The following is a 23,959-nucleotide window of genomic DNA, read 5'->3' as shown; positions in this document are numbered from 1 at the left end:
ACCAATTGCTAGCTATTTAACATCGCACTAAGCAGATGCATTTTTAGCTCCACGAAAATAGAAAGGGCTTAGAGCTAGAAAGGTAGCAGCCATGGGTATAATTAAGGTACAGCCCCAGTATTTGACTAGAGCAGGGCTGTCCAACGTTCGTTTCTACGCAAGCCCATTCACATAACTAAGGGTATGCGGGCACCAGGTACGATTCCACTAATTCGACTACTGTTATCGGTACTACAACGACTATATAATAATAATAATAATAATAATAATAATAATAATAATAATAATAATAATAACAACAACAAATCTATAATTAAAAATTATATGAAAATACATTTACTCACATAATTAATGTGAAATCTGACACTGCATGCTCGCTGCAAGTTGAGGAAAGACTGGTGTGTAACTGGAACGGCCTGCTCTTAACGCATCATCCACGTGTGAGTCTGAAGGCAGGATCGGCATTTGTTTTTTTATTTTCATAGTCGAAAACGCAACTTCACAAAGATAGGTTGAACCAAAAGAAGATTGCATCTTCAGAGCAACACTGTGGGTAATGGGATATTTTTTACCGTCCACCAGAGTCCAGAAATTGCCACATGTTGCGTAGGAGGAGTCCAAAGAAAGGTCTGACTGAAGGCTTAAAATTTCCTGTTCTAATTCTTCAGGATTATAATTTTCGAATATTTCACACACCCTCCCTCCAAACTCACAAACGTCAACAGATGAGAAGGGATTATTGACAAACATGATCACTGTTCAAGCATTGAAAACTGGCTAAATCTGCTACCAAATTCGGACCCAAGAGTTTCAAGATGTTTAGCAAGAGATGAAAAATCACTCTTGCGCCATTTACTGTATCTGCCATAGATTTCAAATTGGGAAAATGTGAAAGGGAATTTCTATTTAAATGGACAATCCATACCTTAAGTTTCTTTTCAAATGCATTGACAATACCTATCATACCTGAAATATTATGATCTTTTCCTTGCAATTCGAGATTTAACTCATTTAATTTTGAGGTGATGTCTGCCAAGAATGCTAATTCGATTAGCCATGATATATCATCAAGTTCATGATAACATTTCCCAAGAGATGATTTCATAAAGTCTCGTATCTCATACAACAGGCAGCAAAACCTTTCGAGTGCTTTCCCCCCTACTAAGCCACCTTACGTCTGCATGAAGGATGACGTCACATACTCCGAATCTGACATACTTAAATACTTATATAATTCACGACATGAGTTTCAATTTTCATGACATGGTCGAAGTTTAAATCCTTTGCACATAAAGCTTCGTGGTGAATAATACGATAAGAAAGAAATTTTGGAAATGATTCATCCTTAGCACAAAGAGAAAGAAATCCATTATTTCTACCAGTCATAGACGATGCCCCATCTGTTGTTATAGCGACAAGCTTTGACAGTGGTAAGTTACTCCCTTTGGTGAATTTAACGAAAGCATTAAATATGTCTTCTCGCCTAGTATGTCCACGAAGTGGCAATAGCTTGACAAATTCTTCCTTTATTGTAAAATCATTAAAAACCATTTCTAGCAAATACACACAACTCAGCAGTGTCAGACATATCAGCACTTTTATCAAAGTGGAGTGAAAAATGTTCACACAATTTCAAATCCTGATGTAATTGAGATTCCACATTATTAGAAATCTGTTCAACCCGCCTAGCAACAGTTTGGTGAGACAAGTGAAGTCCTTTGATTGAAGATATCAATTCAGATTTATCTTTGTGAGATTCGAACAGAGATTCAGCTGCATTTAGCATAGCTTCCTTCGCTACTTCCCCATCACTGAAAGCTATTTTTCCTTTTAGCTAGGACGTAACAAACTTTGTTAAGAAGCTATTGTCACGTTACGCATTTGCTGAACTGGCTTCTTAAACGCACGTTGTTGCAATGCTAATTTAGATTTTAGGTCTTTCACTTTTTGTTTTCTTACTTTAGTTAACAGGAAATTCACTGTCTTTTTTTTTTTTTTTTTGTGATTAGTAAAAAAATGTCGCTGTACATTACTTCTTTTAGGAACAGACACGCTAGCATTACACATTAAACACACAGACTTTCCTTTGTTTTCAATAAAGCAATACTGGTCCTCCCATTCACTGTTAAAGTTATAATTTCTTTGCCTTTTAGCCATGTTAAGAAGAGTTATGTTTAATGAAATATAACTGATTATAAACTGAATAATTTAAAGTTTAAATAGTAATGAAAAAAAAGCACACAAAACATGTTGAATGTATAACTTATCACAACTCTAGGCACTCAAAACGTATTCCATAAGCCCTGCATAAGCTCACAAGTAATACTGAATGTTCGCCTGAAAGCTAGGAACTGGGAACATTCCAATTGCAAGACTTTCATAAATCGTTTGTTCATTGTTTACAGCACAGCTTTGTTGGGATTAAAGTTACTTTGTGGGCAAATTGGGTGTCCCATTGTCGTCCTGGTGAAACTCTGTCATGGTAGGTAGTTTATGGCATTGCAATCAAGTGAATCATAAGGAAGCGGTTCTATTTGGCAGAATAAATATGCGGCTACATTTGGCTCCATGAGTACAGAGGGCCTTATACCTGGTGCTAGCCCCCCCCCACAATGAGAGGTTTGTGGAGGATTTCCCTTTGTTGCAACTACTTACATGTCGGATAGCTCTCTTTCTGAACCGTTCTTCTATCTCTTCACTAATTGCGGACACGAGTCAGTTAGGCCTAGATCACATTTATGGCTTACTCAAAGCTCTTTGTATATTTGGAGGTACGGATATAACAAATTTCCTGACTTTGAGGACGGTATTTTTAAAAATAAAGTAAGAATATTTACTGAAATGCAAAGGTATTGTTTTCAAATATTGAGTAAAATTTAATTTGGAAATTAATTGCGAAGAGTGCCATAAAAGGGCACCTCGGGCGCTATGGCGCCCGCGGGAGCCGCGTTGGACAGGGCTGGTCTAGAGCAAAAATGGGAAGTGGTAAACCACCGCCGGTGTGGTCTGAACTCATTATTTCCCAAAAGCAAACTTACAGCCTCATGACTTGTACTGTGTAACCAACTTACTCCAGGAATAATGAATGAGAAATTAAATAAAAAGGTAGGAGATTATTTAATAACAAATAAATTAAGTTAAACTGAACTCCTATCATCTTAGGTACAGTAGTCCTCAAGATTAAAAATCCCTTTATATTATGTTTACATACCATCTAATAAGATGGTGCATTCAACTCACAAGATGTTTAAATAATAATTCATCAACAGTGTTAACCCTTAAGGATTACCGTAAATGTTAACTCTGGGAAGAGGCAGCAACAGACAGAGACAAGGACAATCTCCACACCTTTATACCCTGCCATCTACAAACAGACAGGCTCTCCTTGTCAATTTCAGTTCTTCTACATCCATCTGTTCTCAGCTGGGAGGCGATTCAGCTGCTCTTCGGTGCACAAAGATATTTTCAGTTAAGTTAATTTTTTACTTCATTTTAGTATTCCCATTTCATTTTTGAAAGATTTTTTTGTTGTTTTACATAACTGACTGTCAATTGTAGATCACCATTTAGATGGCACATGCAAAGTAATATATAGTATTCCTCATCGGGGATAGCTGTACAACAGGGGATTTTCGGAACTGAAAGTATGTAAACTACGCACTTTTTACCTTTAACAACACCCACATCCACCCCATAACATATTTTCTAAGAATAGCTTACAGAACCACACACAATAATGCTTCCATTTTACGTAACACTAAATCTGTCAATGAAAACAACAAATACAGCCACTCAGGAGTATACCGCATAAAATACAACGATTGTGAAGCCAGCTACATCAGGCGCACCAGCAGATGTTTTTCTATTCGCTACAATGAACATATCAATGCCACTAAATATAATCGCTTTTCATCCCTATGGCAACATGTCGAGGAACACAAGCATAAGTTCACTAATATCAAGAATGACATGGAAATTGTAAATATGAACCCCACAGGCCCATTGCTCAATATCATGGAAGATTTTTATATCAATATGGATGAATACACTAATCCCAACCTCAACTTAAATGACATCACAGATAAAACAAACATTCTCTTCAACTCAGCCATTCCCATTCTAAAAGACACATATTTTAAAAGAATCAACAGACACAAACCCACACACAACGCAAAAGATACACCCCACTCCCTCCAGAGGCTGCTTCTCCCTCCCAACCACCTCTCAATCTGAACACTACGACAGCCACACAACGTACACGCAACAGTGTGCAGCACACTCCCGACTATACTTGCGGACATATCCAGCCCACACGTAAGTAACACACACTCTATAGCACACAAACCATTTAGCAGGCACTATCAATTATTCTAATTCCTACTTCCCTTTTCTTTCTCAGATTTTTTAATTTACCTGAGCGTAAATGCAAGTAGGAAGAGGGGAGCTCTATCAACCTACTTTCTTTAATTCCATATGTCATACATAGCATATGCCTCAACAAGGATCCTGAAAACTAGCATGTATCAACAACATAGACTAAGAATGAACATAGTACCTATTAAACAAGCTACAGAACCTCAATCTACTGAACACAACATTCCCCACAAAATTGTGGCCCAACAATGCACATTGATTCTATCTATACAACAGTTGGACAAAATGCTGGCATACTGCATAGATATTTGAAACTGACACCAAAACCTCAGTGACCCTTTATTCTCTAAGAATTATACCCTATTTTTAACCTCAGCTATACAATTTTTGGAATATGTAGCATTCATGGGACTCCACCATGCCAAAGCCCTTCATTGTACCATATGTATATATCTTGTTTGATGTAATGTTGGCAACAGCATAGATATCTGAATGGGACTCCAACAAGTCAAAGCCCTATAATAGTACTATATGCATATATCTTAACAATAGTATTATACTAGAATAAGGCATTCTTGTTTAATTAAGTTTTAGTAATGTTTTATTATGTACAATCGCTATTAAGCAGGTTCACCAACAGCCGATGATGACCTATGCACAGGTCGAAACCAGTACTGTTTGAATGTAAATAATTCTAAACATTTTGTAAAATAAAGTATTGATTAGGTGGAAAACGCATTCTTCATACTTGTGTGCAAGTTTAACTTTATGAGCGCAAGTGCTTTGATTTGTGACCAGCGTGGTCTTGTTTCTTTTCATGCGAGTGTATGTTAGACGACGTCATTTATATTTGTATCAGTTTTTGGCAACTTTTGGACATGTGATATTTTGTGTGATTGTGAGTAAGAGGACGTGTTCCTCATTTAAAAGGCCTGCAGTTTCATGATTGTGTGACTTGCCTAGAGTAGACAGGTGAGCAGCGTGTGCTAAGGGTTGGACCCTGCGAGTTTTGATATTTCCTGCATTATTTAGGAGACTGAATCTCTGCTTTCGCGTCATTCTGCCGTGTGTTGGCGAGGGTGATACGTGTGTACACCGAGGAGAGTTTTATTTTAGCGAACTGAACTTCACAATGATTTTAGTGGTTTTTGTCCATGTCACTATGGTTGTTGGAGTAGAGATTTTTATATCGCGACGTTTTGTTTGGATTTTCTTTTATGATATAACCGTGCTGAGGAATATTTGTGTCATGTCACCTTTTTCAGGAACCAACTTTGAATTGTGTGTTGAAAGTTAAAGCCTACTCTGTTATTTTTATGAATTTGTATCATGTAATTTATTTCAGGAATCCACATTGATTTGTGCGTGTCGTTATAAAGTCCAACTTTGATTGATTTTGTGTCATGTAATTTATTTCAGGAATCTACGTTGTATAGGAAGTGTTGCTTAAAGTGTAAAATTGATTTCCTTATATTTTCCATCGAGACCTTGAGTGAAAGACAATTGCGTAATGCACCCTACGGGTTAAGGTGAGCTACAGTTATTTCTCCAGCTAGTCAGATTTCGTCTCAGGGTATCCATATTTTAAGAAAAATGTTTAATTTTTCTATAAGTTCAATTTTACGTAAGTTCAGAGAAAGATACTAGTTCCAAATGCAGTTCTGAAATTCGTATGTCATCACCAAATCGCAAAGTCCGGAAACACAAACTTCGATCAACGACTTCCAACGCAAATCCGTTCAGAAATTATCTTATATGCTAAGTATGACTATAATCAAATACTACGAATAATAACTCACTGAATTATAAAAATTATTAAGAAGCTTATTTATTAAATTAATAAAATCGCAAAAGAAATGGTAAAGTACCTAAATATGTTCATGAACTTCCAATTAATATCTCAAAAACAAAGATTCTCATACGTGAATTAATTCTGTAAGTCAGCGCTGGCTTATATTTAACTTATGTTTGCTTATTACAACATTTTGAACTGGATATTTCTGAGGTGAAATCAAATTTTTCTAAATCTTCCATGCAAAAATTAAACCGTGCTACTTGCGTGCACAAATATAGCTTAATTATCTGATTATTGTCAAAGTTCATGGTTTTACCAAGTAGTTATATCATTTACAACGTCAAAAATTCAATGTCATACTAATTACGATAACAGTAATCATATTATAATAATAATGACCTGAATTATAATAAAAATGACCTAAATCAAAAACAATCTGCACAGTCTGTATTATCTGAGTTCTGATAATAGTGATCTGAATTCGTTGGTATCGGATAAAATAAAGAAAACAAGAAATCGACTGACGTGCTAAGTTACTTGGTCCTACTGCCATTCAAATTATGGCTCCTAGCTTATTACTCACTTTTATAGTGTTTCAATTTAAGAAAAATATAAACGATATTTCATTTATATATATATATATATATATTATTTCCCTATTCTAGCTATATAATTCCTTATTTAACGTAACACAGTTCAATGTGCACATAGCCGATAAGATTCTGCCATATAAACATGTGTGCAAGTACCTGCCGTATGATATCTCAATATTATATTATCACTCTGGTTATATAATAATCTTGACTTTTACACGATCTATATTCATGGAGAATACGACACAACACACATAAATCTATCCATTACCAGTTATTACTACTGCCAAATCATTCTGAATACTCAGCTAAATACATATAACTGAACCATCCATACCTTGCTATAAGTTTTCCCTGGGGTATGTTTCCTTTCAGTAATTGCTTTGTTTCCATCCATATATCTCGTATTATTTCACACAAGTCTCATTACTTACCATTCTATGCAATATTTCAATTAAATCATAAACACTTCCATATCATCCTCAATAACCTTCATTTCAACTCATATTCAACTCGCTTAACATTCATATATAATGCATATAACCTCCAATAATCATCTAATACATTGAGACATCACGTTCATTTCACGCAGAATTCCTTTCTTAATACTCAACTTATCATAAATACGACACATAACCCCACATACGGTATCTATTCTTCATACATTACCATATAGCAAAGAATATGTTGACTTTAATTAAACACTTCCAAATACGCGTCCTACTATGACATAATCTAGGTTTGGATAGCACTATGTCATTCATAGATCTTTTAAACTAACTGGCACTCTTTGAAATCAGCTGTTTTACTATGTTACTTTTTAATCGTATGCTCACTCATTGATTGAAATTATATCATAATACTTATCCAGTATATCATGAGACATCGTCTTAATTCCACATCGACTTAATATATTAATAGCATCTTAAATATATCGCACTTCACTTCCTTATATCATTTGCACACTTAATTATTTCATGCTTGGGCTATTCAGTTCTACAGCACATACCATGAATACGTTAAATAAAGAACTATTCTACTTATTACTACCACTTAGCTCGTCATTCGACATCTCGGGCCTTAGTTGCTTCTCTCCGTCTGCTCCATGGCTGGATCTTAGGTCATGGTTCGACGACTGGTCGGATCCTTCATCTCAAGTGGCTCTGGTTGCGTGACCTCCATCTCTCGTGTCGGGTTGTCTTAACTGCCAGGATGACATCTCTCTCCAGGTTGGTCCATGCCGGTTTAGTAAGCCATCATTTCCTCAGAAGTACTGTAGACAATATTGAATATTTCTAAAAAATACATATTCATTTTGGATTTCTGATATCTTAAAATTTCGGTTGATATCTGTATGTTCTAGCTTTCTTCTGTAGAATAATTTCTTAATTCTTGAGGTCTGCGTATATGGTAAATCGCTTTGTCTCTTTGAAATATACGGAGTTAGCTTATTTGATTTTGGGAATGATTGTTTCTCTATTTATAATATCTCCGCTATTATTTTCTCCAGCTGCAGTTCCAGTTTCTGCTCTCATGTATCACCAGATCTTATGCTTTCAGATGATCAGCATATACATCTGAACGAAGTTTTCAAAATTTGCCGGGTTCTTATCCTCCTCACTGTATTTTATATATTAATACGCTCTTCTCTTCGATATTAATGTCGTTTCAGCTTAATATCCATGTTAGAAATTGTTCAATCTTGTTAATTCTTCAGAGCAATATCAATCACCTCTTGTCCTTGTGAGATTAAATTTTCAAGTCAGTTTTTCTAATAATCCCTTCGATTCTTTTTTTTTTTTTTTTTTTTTTAACAATTCAGTCGATTCTACTTTGTCGCACATTGCCTTCGTAACATTGTAGTTCCGAATCAGTCATGGCCTTCTAATATGCTTAAACGTCGATATGTTGCTATATATTGCTGTGTCTTGGGTGGTCTACCTTCCGTAGGCGACATTTTGGAACACGTCCAAGAAATGCATTGGGTACAGTAAATGCAGCATGCTTTTCTTGATGAATCCTGGAAAATATGACATGTTTCTGTTTCTTTGACCGTGTATATTTGCCATTTATGTGATTTTATTGTGTGTGGTTCCAATCCACAGTGTTTTGTTGTGCTCATGAAGTTGCTCACAATTGAGGGTGTATATATTTGAGCATAGGATGTTTACCACTCAGCGTGTTTTAATATTGTACTGTTAGATTACTTTTTGTCTCCTCTTTGTGCATTAAATAACATCTTTTTTGAAGGTTAGGGATCCCCAGTGCAATGTCAAGTGTGCAGGAAAGGGAAACGTACTCATCTACAGTTGAAGGTGTTAACAAAAACAAAGACAGGTGCGTGGTGCGAGCACTCTAGCCTAAGTGTAAAATTAATGAAAATTCAAGATTTTGCTTTGTAATGTTAAGTATGTGTCTCAGCATACACTGGTATATTTGTACAATTTTACTTTTAATTCTCAAGATGGACTTTATCAAGCTGAGAGAATAATTCTGAGTCTTGTAAAATTTTGACCATTTCATTTTATTTATTTTTTTGCTATTTTTTCATGTTTATGTTTAATAAACAGATTTCTCTTCTAACCTGATGTCATGCTTCGCCTTGCTTTATTTATAGCTTTTAGACGACCTCACCATGTCCATATTAGTTATATGTTCCCCATCTAAATCCAGGGTGTATATATTTTTAGGGCATTATTTATCATAATTCGAACCAAGCATGCCTGGGAGCAGCTGACTAGTCTGGGGCAAATTACCTTGATGGTAGAAATAGGGACAACACACACAAAATTCCTACTTGTGTAGGATTTTTAGGTGAATTTTTCTTGGTGAGAACCATATGCAGCTTTTATTTTTCTTAGCTGGATACTTCCAGGTTACTGAAATCTTACTATATATAAAAATGGATGTATGTGTGTGTGTGTGTGTGTGAATGACATCTCCTCCTAAACCATTGGAGCAATTTCAACCAAACCTGGTTACACGTATTACTTACTATCAGGATACGAGCACTGTGGGGGTAAGCCATCTCTAGCGCCCTTAAGGGAGGGGGGTCAGGCGTTAGTTATAAAAATAATCGAGAACAGTGTTGAATTCATAGTTTTCGGAGTCGGTGAGTTAAAAAGTAATACTCCAGAATTTTTTAAAGTCCAAGTTCATCCCCCTTTTAGGTGGGAAGCGAAGGGGGGTCAGATATAGAAATAATTAAAAACAGTTTTGAATCCATAGATTTCAGGGTCTCTGAGATGAATAGTAATACTCCTGAATTTTTGCAAATCCAAGAGGGGGCGAAGGGGGTGAGATATAAAAATAATCAAAAAACTATATACAGTAGTCTCGATTATCCGACCTAAACGGGACCTGGAGTGTCTGATTACCAAAAATGTCAGATAGTACAGAATAACTTTGAAAATGAACTAAAAGAAACAGGAAGGCTATACTGTATTACTATGTTTTATGGTACTCTATTTATTGACTTATCATTTCGATTGTACAGTAGTTGCAGTATTGAACGAAAACATTCCAAATATCTTACGAAAAGAAACTTTTCAACAATGTCTGCTTGCCTGCTGATTCACGTTTTCTTGGTGCGAGATCCTACCATCGACGATAATCCTTCACTGTGAGTCATCGTTTTCTCCTTTTGTTCTGCAATGCCTCGTTCTTCTTCATCATCCTCATTTTCGTTAGCATTCACAAAACCAATAACATCAGAGTCAGTTAGTTCAAACAGCTAATCTCATGCACACCACTTACATCTTGAGTCATAGCATCCTCACAGCCAGGAATGCAGTTCAGTAAGGGAACAATGTTTTCCATGTCTTTATGTACCACCTTCTCTCGATGTTCAACCTCACTCGACAATATATTCCAAGACTTTCTAATATTGTCGTTTCAACTTCTTCCCAAGACTGCGCTATCCAGTATGTCACGTCTTTCATGTTGTTTCGTTTTAACTTTTCTATAATGTCATTGCCATTGTCCTCTTTATCAATCAGGGATGAAAGGAGTATCCGCCGATATTTCCTCTTCAATGTTTCCAGAACATCTTGGTCCATTGGTGGCATAATAACTTCACGTTAGGAGGAAGGAACATGAACATGAACAGGAACATTAACAGAAATGTTTTAAAATGTCCTAGGCATCATTGCTTTACCGATCATAAGCAATTTTGTTTTCAAGTTCCCAGTAATATTACTACAGGCAAGAACAGTAACTCCTTGCTTACTACGCCTGTAGCCAGGTGCAGACGTCTTGGCTAGGGGCTGCGAGAGTTTTGATGGCAGCATCTTGAAATTCAGCCCAGTCTTATCATAATTAAAAATCTGATCACCGGTTAATCCTTCAGTAAGAATTATTTCTTGAAATTCCCTTTTAAATTTCACAACCTCATCGAATTTAGAAGACAGTTTTTCTCCACAGATATCAAGCTGCCCATTGCCGTACTGTTTTTTCCACCGATCAAGCCACCCAGGACTGTCAGTAAAAGTAGGGTCCCCTTCATTAAACTCCCTCTGGAAATACACCACCACTTATTACAGAATGGGGCCAGATATTGACAGGCCTTTTTCCCGGTTTCGAGTGAACCCAAGAAATAGTGCTTCACTTACTTTTTCGTACTCACATTTTTCATTGTTTCAACGTTAATTCATTCAGGCTGGCCCAGATGATATTCAAACCTGATAATCAGGTCTATATGCAGCCTTGCTTGTTCTTGTATGCAATTATGTCTATTTGCCGGGAAATGCCATTGCGTGATGTGCCGCGGAACGCTTCATGCGTGTTAAAACCTTTCCTATGAAGTTCTTCAGGAATGAAGGACCTGATTTTATAGTGACGGGAGTTCTTCAGTACGCCACCAAACGGACAAGATCCAAAGACGTGAACCAGTGTCTCTTCTCCCTGCGGCACCGCAAGCCGAGGTTACAATCTGAAGATCTGCCCAGAACAGTTCTGCAGGAATGCACGTTGCCATTTTAATAGCTTCGCGCCATTCACTGCAGGAAAGTCCTTCATGATGTTTTCTGCAGCTGGTGGCAGGTGTATTTTCTTTGTATAACTCCACTCCGATGCCTGTATGAGGTAATGCAGACAAAGCTACCAATTCACAATCTTCAAGTACATGACAAATTTTCCTTAGATCAAGAAGACTGTTCCGCTGTAACCTGATAGACATTGGTAATATTCAGGGAACGCACCCCTGCTGTTATTTGATCAGATAGGGTCCGATCAGTGAATACATAGGCATTGGCACCTTTAATTAATGTACTGCAGGTGTAAATGTGTTGAAATTAAGCAACCCACGATGTTTTAAATGGTCCAAGACCTTTGTACTTTTTATCAGTATATACAGTAAGGTGTTGTCGGGGATGTAAGTAGATAGTAGTGCTTCTGATTATTTTATCTGTATCACTTAGAAAATTAATATCTCAGCCAGTTTAGCTGTTTGAAATGGGTAAATAAGAGTGGAGCAGATTACTGTATTCAGCACAACAAATTTCTGATCTGATTTAAGCAGCAGTGATGAGGTGAGCGAGTTTAATTTTCTGCATAAATTCTTAACTGCATTGACACTAAAAGTAACTGTGACTGAAAGAGACATCGAGATAATGGAATGTTTCACCCTGTTTTAACATTTGAATTTTGCTAATCTCCTCACTTACTAATTTATCCCGGGGGCAAAACGCTGGCAACCAGAAACAAGTTAGCTGGAAAATTTATAATGTCCAATAACAGACCATTTATATTGGTATTAACCTGACCAGATCCTGTGACCAGCATCATCATTGTAATCATCATTGTAATATACTGTCTCTAATTTTATATTTTCTACAAGTCCAAGACTTGCGAGTCTTATGCCATAAACTGATAAAAACGTATGCAAACCGGTTTGCTCACTTATGATTTAAAGTGGATTTAAAAGAACAACAAATTAAAATAGAATAGTCTTGAAGCACTATGTGCTTAATTTATCGCACTTCTTAAAACCTGACGTCTTGGACTTGTAGAAAATATGAAATTAGAGACAGTATATTTTTAACACAGTTTCATGTTGTTAATATGGTTTTAAATTGTGATCAATTTGACGTTGATAAACTTATATGATTGGCAATTTTTTTACAAACTTCTATCAGCGGATGATGACGCAGAGGGGCGTTGAAACTAGTACTGATTTGAGATATATGTTGTAATTAAATCTACGCAAAAATTATTATGTATTGAATAAGGTGGACCCAAATTATAATAAAAGTTGTGATTAATATTGGTTGCGCATAATTACTATTAGTGTAACATTATTTGGTCCCATTTCGACGCCCAATTTCACCACATATTGTAGCATTTGTGATGCCCAACCCCAACGGTGGACAATTAGAGACCATTATGTCCCGTTTTATATATATATACACACGTCTCATTACGTGATTGTCGCTTGTTAAATACTGTATTTACTCGCATATTAGACCCCCTTTTCCCCAATTTTACAGCCAAAAAAGTATGTGATAACCTCAAATTTTGTGCAGTGAACACATGACTTCTAGGCTATAAATATCTATAAGTTGTACATGTAAACATTCTACACTATTCCTTAATAAAACTCATGAATGTATTTGCGTTATACTGGCTATTTTCATTGGAAGGCAGTATTTCTAAATGTAAAAAGTCAAAAATGGTGAAAACAGCTTTTTGGCCCATATATAAAGTAAATATAATCTGTTTTAGTTACTCATATCGCGTCATTCGTTTCATCTCCTTAATTCCTCTGATGAGATTGACGTCACGAAGGGCGTACGGTCATAAAATCTCGCTACAAAGATTTGTCTCGCTTCATACTCGACCCCGTAGAGTAAAGGGATAAGGGTATCGTATCATCATATTGTGCAATTTTGATACAAAATAACTCAATGGCGAGTCATTTGTCTCTGTCAGTTGAGCAGTAGGCCTATCACACAGTAAACCTGATCACTGCTTTCATTTTAATTGTCTTGAGCTGCTAACTTCCCTGCTACTGACGTATCATTCCAAGTGACGTCGTCTTCACTGCCATCTCGTCAGCCATGCACTGCAATCGAGACAGACAGGATTTGAGGTCCCGTCTTTTTGAACCTTTTAAAAATAGTTTTGTTCCAGACTATAGAGTCCAAACTGTGAAGCTATTCCCAAATGGATTCTGGAGATGGTCTCTGATATTTCCAGCTGGTGTATGAGTAGCAGAAGCCACTCCTTAATAAAGCCATGTTGTTGAAACATATAAAACCACCAGCTGATAACTAGCATATGTTACGAGTTGTATTTCCGAATGTAATGCATAGTGACTGGAAGAATGCTTTTGATAACTGTGGTGTTGAAAGCCAGACTCTTATTTTTAAGTATATTTCATGCTTGTTCTCTACATTTATCACATCAGGATTTACCCAAACAGCTGTAAATGAGATAAGAGAGTCCACATTGTTTAGGTTAGGTATGGTATGGTATTGCCCGAATAGTGCCAAAAGTTCCACAATGGAAAGAATAAAAATAAATAACAGGAACGTTTGCTGCATTTATGGATATCTACAGGTGTGGCGGTAATGCGTTTTATCATCATAATGTTTAATTTCGTACGTTCGTTGTCTTCAATTTTTTATTAATGCATACCCTAGTATGTTTTGTTTGGCATCTCCGAAAATCGTTGGAAGTAAGTGGGGACATAAAAAAAAAAAATCAATATTATTATTATTATTATTATTATTATTATTATTATTATTTGTTAGGTACGTTGGCAAGTAAAACAGTTATGACTGGATTGTTTTTAACATGTTTTAAACCTACTTCTCTCCCAAAAATCTCTATATTGGCCCGAGTTATGAGATATTAAATGATCACTTTGTTAATGATCTCACCTGCCTATATTAATAGGCCTAGCAACAACCGTGAATATTTCTTAACTAAAGTAGACTTGTTTCCTCACCTCATTCCGAGGTGGTGCAGCTCTGTTTTTTAGACAGGCCCCCCAGTGGAAGGGAGTTGCATGTACCAGTTTTACTGCAAATCAACCTTCCTGCCATTCATTAAATCTCTGGCAATACAGTACCAGGAATCAAACTCAGGCTCACGAGAACAGCAGCTAATTGTGCTAACCATTACGCTGGCAGACATCCTTAATTACAAAACACAGACACATATACATGACTGATGTGTGCTTGCAATGCGCGGGTCGGTCACAAAACTATTCACCTATTTGTGCGACGTCATCACAGCTGCAGTAGGCCTATGCTACGGAGGCAGACATTTCTTAGCTACGAATCACAGATGAACCACATGACTTTGATGTGTGTTTTCATTGCATGGGTAGTACGGATGAAAGTATTAAAAAATTTGTGATGTCATCAGAGCTGCATAAGGCTTCTAGCTGTTTCAAAGCAGAATCGTTCTCTGACGAATTACCTTGGAGGGGGGTCTTGTATGCAAGATTTATTTCTTCAATTTTCTTCATCTCGAAAAGCCAACGGGGGTCTAATAAGTGAGAGAGTTTAATACAAGAGTAAATACGGTATTTCAGTATTCCATTGCCTCACTGAGAAAAATCAAGTCAACACAGCAGTGATGTTAGAAGATCACATAGTTCATTTTATATTCTTTTCTGGACAAGAACGCATCAACTAGAATATTTTAATTAGGTAAATTATTTGGTCATATACATATAAACAAAATTTATCAGTTGACACTTACGGAAAGACATCTTCATGGAAGTGTTATATCCTTATATCTATAATATCTTTGTCACATTCTGCTATAAAGCCAACAACATGGCCACTAGGGTTTTTTTTGTGGAGTGGGGTTTCACTGCATCAATTCTTTGACAGTACAAAGTTGCTTTATGGCCAACAACATGGACAATAGTTAGACTGAGAGATTCATTGTTACTTAATTAGGCATTTCACACCCAACAATATAGCTCTTGATTTAATATAACAGTTGAATTAATAACTGTCAGTCACTGGGGCTTCTTCTTGCAAAAAAGAAAAGCAGAGAAACAAAGTGTGGGAGGAGTAACAACCTCATTAAAAAACAGTATTAAGTTGGCCCGGCTGATAGCATTCTGTGAGGGCCCCTGCCTAGGGTACAGGTGAAAACTTGTCAATGGCTTCTGAGGCGGACGATTATGGTTGATACCATACCAATGGTAAGGAAGGCAGAAGAAGCACTATGAGGGAGAAGGTCTCCACAGCCCGGGAATACAACTAATCTAAGGGAGTAAAACTTACTGGAGCTCACAATCTCGATAGCAACATGGTTAGGGTGTAACAAACGTAATTCATCCAACACAGTTTTCAACTAAAGCATGGAGGACAAACATATGGAAATGATTACCCCAGGTGGTACTCACTCCACTGTCACCTCGGGTGACGTTAGTGGGCCTTCGGATTCTGGGGAGCCCACACTGATATGTTATGAGAATGAGTGAGTACCCTAGAACCACTAATAAGATCAGACATAAACAACAGAACTACTTAGCCTCACTGGATATCAACTCGCTACTCAAGATGGGCAAATTAAAACCTATAACAGACACTTTGACACACCATAAGATACTGCTTACAGCAATACAGAAGACCAGGTATACAGATGAGCATGCTTTTGATTCACAGGGGACCGGGCGAGTTGGCCGTGCGCGTAGAGGCGCGCGGCTGTGAGCTTGCATCCGGGAGATAGTAGGTTCGAATCCCACTATCGGCAGCCCTGAAGATGGTTTTCTGTGGTTTCCCATTTTCACACCAGGCAAATGCTGGGGCTGTACCTTAAATAAGGCCACGGCCGCTTCCTTCCAACTCCTAGGCCTTTCCTATCCCATCGTCGCCATAAGACCTATCTGTGTCGGTGCGACGTAAAGCCCCTAGCAAAAAAAAAAAAAAAGATTCACAGGGTTACCACATTCTTAAAGGAAAGATGGGGCATAGGGGAATGAAGAAAGGTCCATCCTTAGCGACTGGTTTTATTATAAGCCATAAGATACTAGATTCAGGTCACCCAATAGCCGAGTGTCCCTTCTAACCTTCCGGTGCACAAACAAGGTCTACACTGTACAGTAGTAAATGTTCACACACTCATCAATGAGGATAATAAGCATAAAACTGAAAATAAAGACAGAACTAGAGGATATCACCAGCAAGGTCCCAGAGCACCATACGATCATCCTAGTTGGCGATTTCAACTTAAAAGACCGGACATCTCTCAGGGGGATCCTTAAATAAATGAGGTTTCAGGACTATTTTTAGTAATTTGCTTTATGTTGCACTGACACAAGTCTTATGGAGACGAAGAGATAGGAAAGGGCTAGGAGGGGGAAGGAAGCAGCCATGGCCTTAGTGATGGTGGTGGTAATTATTGTTTTAAAAGTACAACTAGGCCTTAAGGTACAGCCCCAGCATTTGCTTGGTGTGAAAATGGGAAACCACGGAAAACCATCTTCAGGGCTGCCGACAGTGGGGTTCGAACCCACTACATCCTCGATGCAAGTTCACAGCTGTGCGCCCCTAATCGCATGGCCAACTCACCTCGTAAGGTTAAAGGACAAACCACCAAGAAGGAAGACAAATTTTTTTTCCAATTTGTTTTACGTCCCACTAACACATAGGTTTTTTGGGGATGATGGGATAGGAAAGGCCCAAGAGCGGGAAGGAAGCGGCCTTGGCCTTAATTAAGGTACAGCCCCAGCATTTGCCTGGAGTGAAAATGGGAAACGATGGAAAACCATCTTCAGGGTTGCCGACAGTGGGGCTGAAACCCACTATCTTCCGGATGCAAGCTCACAGTTGCTCGCCCCTAACCGCACGGCCAACTCGCCCGGTGAAGAAGGAAGACAGGTACCCTCTGGACAATGGAAAGCAAGGAACAACACAGCCAGAGGATGTGCAATTACGAGGCAAACATCAAAACCTACCACAAACAAAATAGTTTAACAATTCGGTCCTTAGTCGGCTTAAACGAAACAAGAAGACAAACTAACTGTAACAGGAAAAATCAAATGCATGTATCAGAAAACAATTTGGATTACAATAATTAATTACTCTTCCCCAGTTTCTTCTGGTGATCTGGAAGGGGATGGGAGTATTCTATTCTTTTCTATTTAATTCTAATAACACAATGTCCAAATCACTGAAAAATTAAAATCTCTTTTACATAGTTTAAATAGATGAGTTGCAACTAAGCAAGACATATTCCAAACAGCGTTCACACATAAATATATTTATCTAACCCACACATTAAAAAAATAATTATATTGTATATTACTGCACCTTTTCTGACAACGGTTTCTCCACTTTCGAGCAGAATCACAATGTCTTCTCAATGTTCCATCACGGCCTAGGAGCTTAACATTTGAATCCAGAGCCAAGAGAACACAACGATTTGTACTAACTTCTGGCAAATAGAATGCAAGATCAACACTCTCACCCTGAAAAATTAGTAATACAGAACTAAGTATATTGCGAAGTATATGAAATAAGTAAATAAATTAAATAATTTATATAATTAAAGAGGACTGATACTCTTACACCAGAATTTTATGAGTGTTTATATTAAAAGTAAAGCTGATACACAATATCTAAGGCAGGGATACTCAACTTGTGGGCAGGCCGGACGGCAAATTTCTTAACAAACAGGAGGCCGATTATTTCCATTTTCAACTACTCCAACTAAAACTCAAATCCAACAACACACCCGGCTGTCCCCAATGGCTCACAAGTTGAGGGGCTGTCCCCTCCCATTTTGGTCTGTCTTTTTAGACTCTTCCATTCTTCCACACCAAAACCCTCAACTTTCCAGAGGAGGATCTAAGGGTATTCATAGAAATCAAGGTATTTACACCACAAAATCATATTCCCCACTCTCCCCTTCTTCAATCACCAACCACCTAACCAACTAATCTCACACACAGCTGTTCTGCAAAACGAACAATAACCTGGCACACAATACAAAAAACAGAGGAAAAAATTACTCTGTACCCTGAATAAACTTACCAGTTAGTGACAGTGCTTAATACTCTTATCAGCCGAGCAAGGAAGGTTTGTGAGGAGGACAAGTTAAACTGTGAACTTTAGTTCCTAACCAGAACATTTCTGAGCAATGGCTACTCAATGAAATAGATTGACAAAGTGCTACATCCTAAGCCAAAAGACAGATTGTCACGCGATTCTTGTCCTTTGAGTCTGGTCTTCTTGCCATACATACAATCTGTCAAGGAGAGGATTAACAATATTCACAGAAAGTACATTATTAAGATCATCTTTAAGCCTAATATCATCATAAGCAATGTCTTGCGATCCTATTGGTTTAAAATGTGCTGGAATATATAGGATTCCTTGTTCCTATGGATCAGTTTTATGTTGGCCAAACATGTAGAAGGTAGCAACGAGGGGTAAGGAACATCACAGGCACTTACGTCTTTGCCAGCTAGAGAAGTCTGCTGTAGCAGAACATGCCATACATAATGACCATCAAACCATTTTTGATGTAACATCTGTCATTTATACAGAAAAATATTTTATACCTAGAACATTTGTGAAACGAGAGAAATTGCGAAACACCCAAATAATTTTAATGAAGGAGTACTGAGTAGATCATGGCTGCCCTCCATAGTTAACTCTTCAAAACCTTCTTGACTCTGGAAGCCCTGGAATGAACCCCATTCCTAACAAGGTCTTTCTATCCTGAGCCTAGTTACAATGGAGTGACAATTGCTACCAACTTCTTTGTCATTGCTCTGAAGACAATCTTGTTTGCAGGTTTGAAACATGTCAGCATATATTAATTATTACATGACCTAACATCACCAAAATACACTGACCAGCAAAATTAATGGATCACTTATTTTTTCAAAGGAAAAATGCACGTTAAATTGTGAAACATTTGTTTTATTCTTTACATTTATTATTTTTGTGAAAAGATGATCTAAGTAACTCTTAGTTACTGTTCTAAGTGATTTTGCTGGTCAGTGTAATATAATTATCTCATTTAGTGGTCATGGAAGTCTAAGTTTTAAAATTAATTTTGATTTTATCATCTTCATTCTCAAAAAGGTTTGTTTAAAAATGTAGATACAAACATGCACAAGTATTTTTTACCAAATTTTAAAAAAGCTGTTTTTTTTTTTTTTTTTTTAATTAGTAAGTGCCTTGTAAATGTTAACAAGATTTTACTCCACAAACTTATTGTTCAATTGGGAGCAACACTGAAGATCAATTACCAATAATTTCAGTTGTAGTTGCACTGATGTATCACTAAAGTCAACTGCAAATAGATTTTTGAATGAACAAATTTTCCTCACATTCACAGAAAAGTTTTCAAATCTGTTTTCAAACTCATTCTTCAATAAGTTAATAAACTTTATTAACTGACCATATGGCACTGGACTGTCTGAGTTTGCTTCTTCCAGCTCAGTATAACATGAGAAGTGTGGAAATTCACCCTTCTCCAGTTGCTGTTAAAAATAATTTCAACTTGTTTTGGAACACTTAACACATAACTACATACTTCATTTAAAATCCCACCTTCCCCTTGTAATCCCTTATTCAAAATATTTAAATGTTGTGTTAAATCTACAAGTATTGCTAAAACAGACATCCAGTTCCACACCCAATTTTGCCACCTCTTTCTGTTTCATGTTCATAAATATGACCACTTCTTCATGAAATAGAAGTGTTTCGAAGTGTTATGATGACTAAGTCAGCAAACCTCACGATGACAAATTACATCAGCACATTCAGGATCAATTTCAGCCAGAAACAACTAGAACTGCCAATGGTACAAGTCCATGTGATCAAATATACCATAATTAATTGTAGATGCATCTGTCTTCATCTCATGTTGTAAATTCAATACTTTTCTATATTACATTAGTTGATGAATAATGCAGAGGTATATTAGTACTTCTGTTAGCAAGTTTGCCTTTTATTCTTCCAATTAATCAGAGTGTTTTACCACTCATATTCCTTGCTCCATCTGTTGTTACAGAAGCCAATCCATTGGATCCTGAATCAAGATCCTGATCTCTTGTAGTTCCATGGGTGCTTAGTAAAGATGCTAGCTCCTCAGTCATTTCACATGCATAGTCAACACCATGAATACAAATTAAAAGTTGTGATGTATCGCAGACATCATCATTTCCATCCAAAGCCAACAAAAAGTACTCAAGTGATTTTCACGCTGTTGTGAGCACAAATTAGTCAAGAAATTTTCTGTTTTGTCATAGTGTACTGTAATCATCATCATCATCATTTCCTTTATCCAGCTGTAGCCAGGTAGGGGCAAATATGGTTCCTCTCCACTTTCTTCAGTCTTTCCACCACTCCTCCAACACTGTGTCCCAGTCTAGGTTTCTTTCTATAATGCTACGTTGGATGGTATCCTTCCATCTCAATCGTGGCTGACAAATTCATCAATTGTTTGTTTCCATCTGCTAATGAAAGCATACGATTCTTTGGAAATTCTCAAATTCCCAATCAGAAAAGGTTTTCCCTTTTGTGACTAACTAAAGTGCAACTGTGTAATTAGCTCAATATGTTTCATGAACATTTGTTTTTGAGCAGTAAGACCTTTCGTTAAATTTAAAATATTTTCTTTCCTTAAATCCATTGTATTTATTATATACAGATTTACGCTTATAATCATGACACCTGATGTTGAATTCTTTAGAACTGGAATATTTTATTTATATATCAAACATTTTTTGACTGTTCTTGTTACACTTGTCCACTTTTCTTTAAACACATGCCACTAACTGTCAACTTCCTATGTTTCACAAAGGACATTTCAAACAAAATATTAAAATGCATTTAAAAACTGTAGAAGTAGTTAGAAAGAATGTTCAGAGTAAAAAACAATCAACTTCTCAAAACAATTTCCAGGTGTAAATTGGCCTTTCCTGTGGATGTCCCAAGGTACTTAGATCTAATCCCCACTGGAATGCAGGAAGCCTGCCTTTCTCTTTCCAAACAAGCACTACAACTGCAATTCCAAAAAACAAATTGGGAAAGTGTAATTCTTACTTACTTTTAAAAGGGAATATACATCTTAGACCTTTCCTACAGCCCAGTAAAAGTATGGAAACATCATGACACGAAGAAAACCAGGACTAACTTAGAGATTTTTTCATATTTACCTCATTTTCATATTTATTTCCTTTCCCTGCAAATTGATACAAAGTTTTTCTTTACCAGGTTGTTCAACCGCTACAAAAATTAGAAACAGAAAATGCCCAGGAGGGGGAAGTCCGGTCCACGGGCCATATGTTGAGCACCCCTCATCTAAACACTTATTTAATGAAGACAAATAAATAAGGTACTCAACCTGAATCCAAAAACGTAGAGCAATGGTTGCAGGTAAGAAGTCATTGAAAGGTAGATCGAATGACAAATCAAACAAATCTCCACAAAATGCAATATGTGCTGTAAAATAAAACACACCATAAATTAACGATTAAAGAAATTGTGTAAAACATTATCTATAACAGCTTAGAAAATGTTTCATTTTCTTAAAATAAGGACATTAAAATATATTATGAATCCTCAGCCCTAAGACTAAGTGGATTCCGAACAGTCCAACCATCATCAGAAAAACCAGGTATCACTAAAAAGGTATACTAGGGAAAAGAGTAACGGATAGTTTTCTGTTGTCTTCTTCAATGCGCCAAAGATACTACTACATACCAGCCTGTCAAACCCACTGAAATACGAGGGCTGGAAAGAAAGTAGGGCAACACTGTCATCACTTTGCATAAGAACAACCAAGAGTGCTACTGTTGGTAGCACACGTAGAGGGGAGGTGGAGCTTCGCAACACACGTAGTTGCTCTAGTACAGGTCCTGCAGATGAACGAGAGTGAAGTTGTGAATTTATGGTGTCAAACCAGACTACTACTACTACTACTACTACTACTACTTCGCTTTGTCATCAATGTACCTTCGTGGATGAGATCTTGGTTGTGGACCTGCAGCTGCTGATCCTTCAAGGTTAGTGGAATGCAGTTGCACTTTATTGTTGGCAGATATTTGTGTCAGATAAAATTAAGAAGAGTCCTTTTCAACACTACAATATTGTATTATATCTCGGAAGAAAAACACTTTCTTCTACTCAAAATGTAAGAACATGTTTTGTTCCCACTATGGGACATCTTCAGCACCTCCTCAGACCCGCTGTCCCCTATAGGGGACATTTAATTTTGTAATATCCTTGTGATTGTTTCTACTTCCACTGTTGTGTTCTTGCATTGTTGCCTTTCTGAAGAATGCAGCTCTGTAAGACAACAGTATTTTAGCGCCAAATATTAACCATTGTTGGATGGTAACACACACAGTTCAGAAGAAATGTCTGCTAGCCGAACATGTGCTGAAGCAGAGGTAAATATCACATTTTCTGTATTTCACACTATTGAATACTTACTTATGGCAACACAAATCACTATCAGTTTTGGTGTAATATACGTTGGCAGTAATATAATTGATACTAAATCTTACTTTGGATCTAGTACATGTTAAGTTTTGATGTCCCCTATAGGGGACACTGGGTCTTGGGCGTAGTTAATGTACTGATGTAGTTGGACAGAATTATGGGCTATGAGCAGTGTGTATGTGTGTGGGATATGTGTGTGATAACCCTATTCATTACAATATTTTATCACGTTTCGTTGTTCATTAGGCTTGTCAGAAAAGGACTTCACTGAAACTTTCAATGGTGATATCAGACATCGATATTTCGGATGGTGAAGATTATGGGGAAACAGATCTTACACTGCAACCACTTCAATCAAGAATCAGACACAACTTCCAGTCAAGAACATGAATAAGATGAGGATGGTGAAAATCAAGCCCACGACATCTCTTACGCTAACAAAACACAACGGGTTCGTTGGAAGCATACTGGGGATTTTGAACCTCTTCTTCCTGCTCCAGATTATCAGCCAGATGTTTATCCATATCGAAAGCAATTACCTTTTGATTATATTGATTGAAATATCTTCCACTAGAACTTCATGAACTTGTGAGTGATGACAAGTGACGACGGGAAAACTACTGAACTCCACAGGAAATAAAAAGTGTATATGGAATTGTTATAACCATGTCGTATCTGAGATACCCACAAATGTGAATGTATCAGTCCAGTCGCATGAGGGTTTCCGCAATTGCAGATAAAATGCCCCAAAACAGGTTCTTGCTTCTAAG

At 37.1% G+C, this 23,959-nt stretch overlaps 1 protein-coding gene across 1 annotated transcript in view; it reads right to left on the bottom strand.

The window, feature by feature from the left end:
- The window catches only part of tweek (transmembrane protein KIAA1109 homolog tweek), an 843,591-nt gene that overhangs the window by 703,256 nt on the left and 116,376 nt on the right, over window positions 1-23,959 (bottom strand). The window contains 2 exon segments of the mRNA XM_068226772.1: window positions 18,039-18,196; window positions 22,090-22,187. Of these exon segments, the coding sequence (XP_068082873.1) occupies window positions 18,039-18,196; window positions 22,090-22,187 (256 nt within the window).

Source organism: Anabrus simplex, chromosome 1 (assembly GCF_040414725.1).
Source record: "Anabrus simplex isolate iqAnaSimp1 chromosome 1, ASM4041472v1, whole genome shotgun sequence".
Taxonomy (NCBI): Eukaryota; Metazoa; Arthropoda; class Insecta; order Orthoptera; family Tettigoniidae; genus Anabrus; species Anabrus simplex.
Note: the sequence above shows the minus strand (reverse complement) of the source record. Positions and strands in the feature narration are given on the sequence as shown.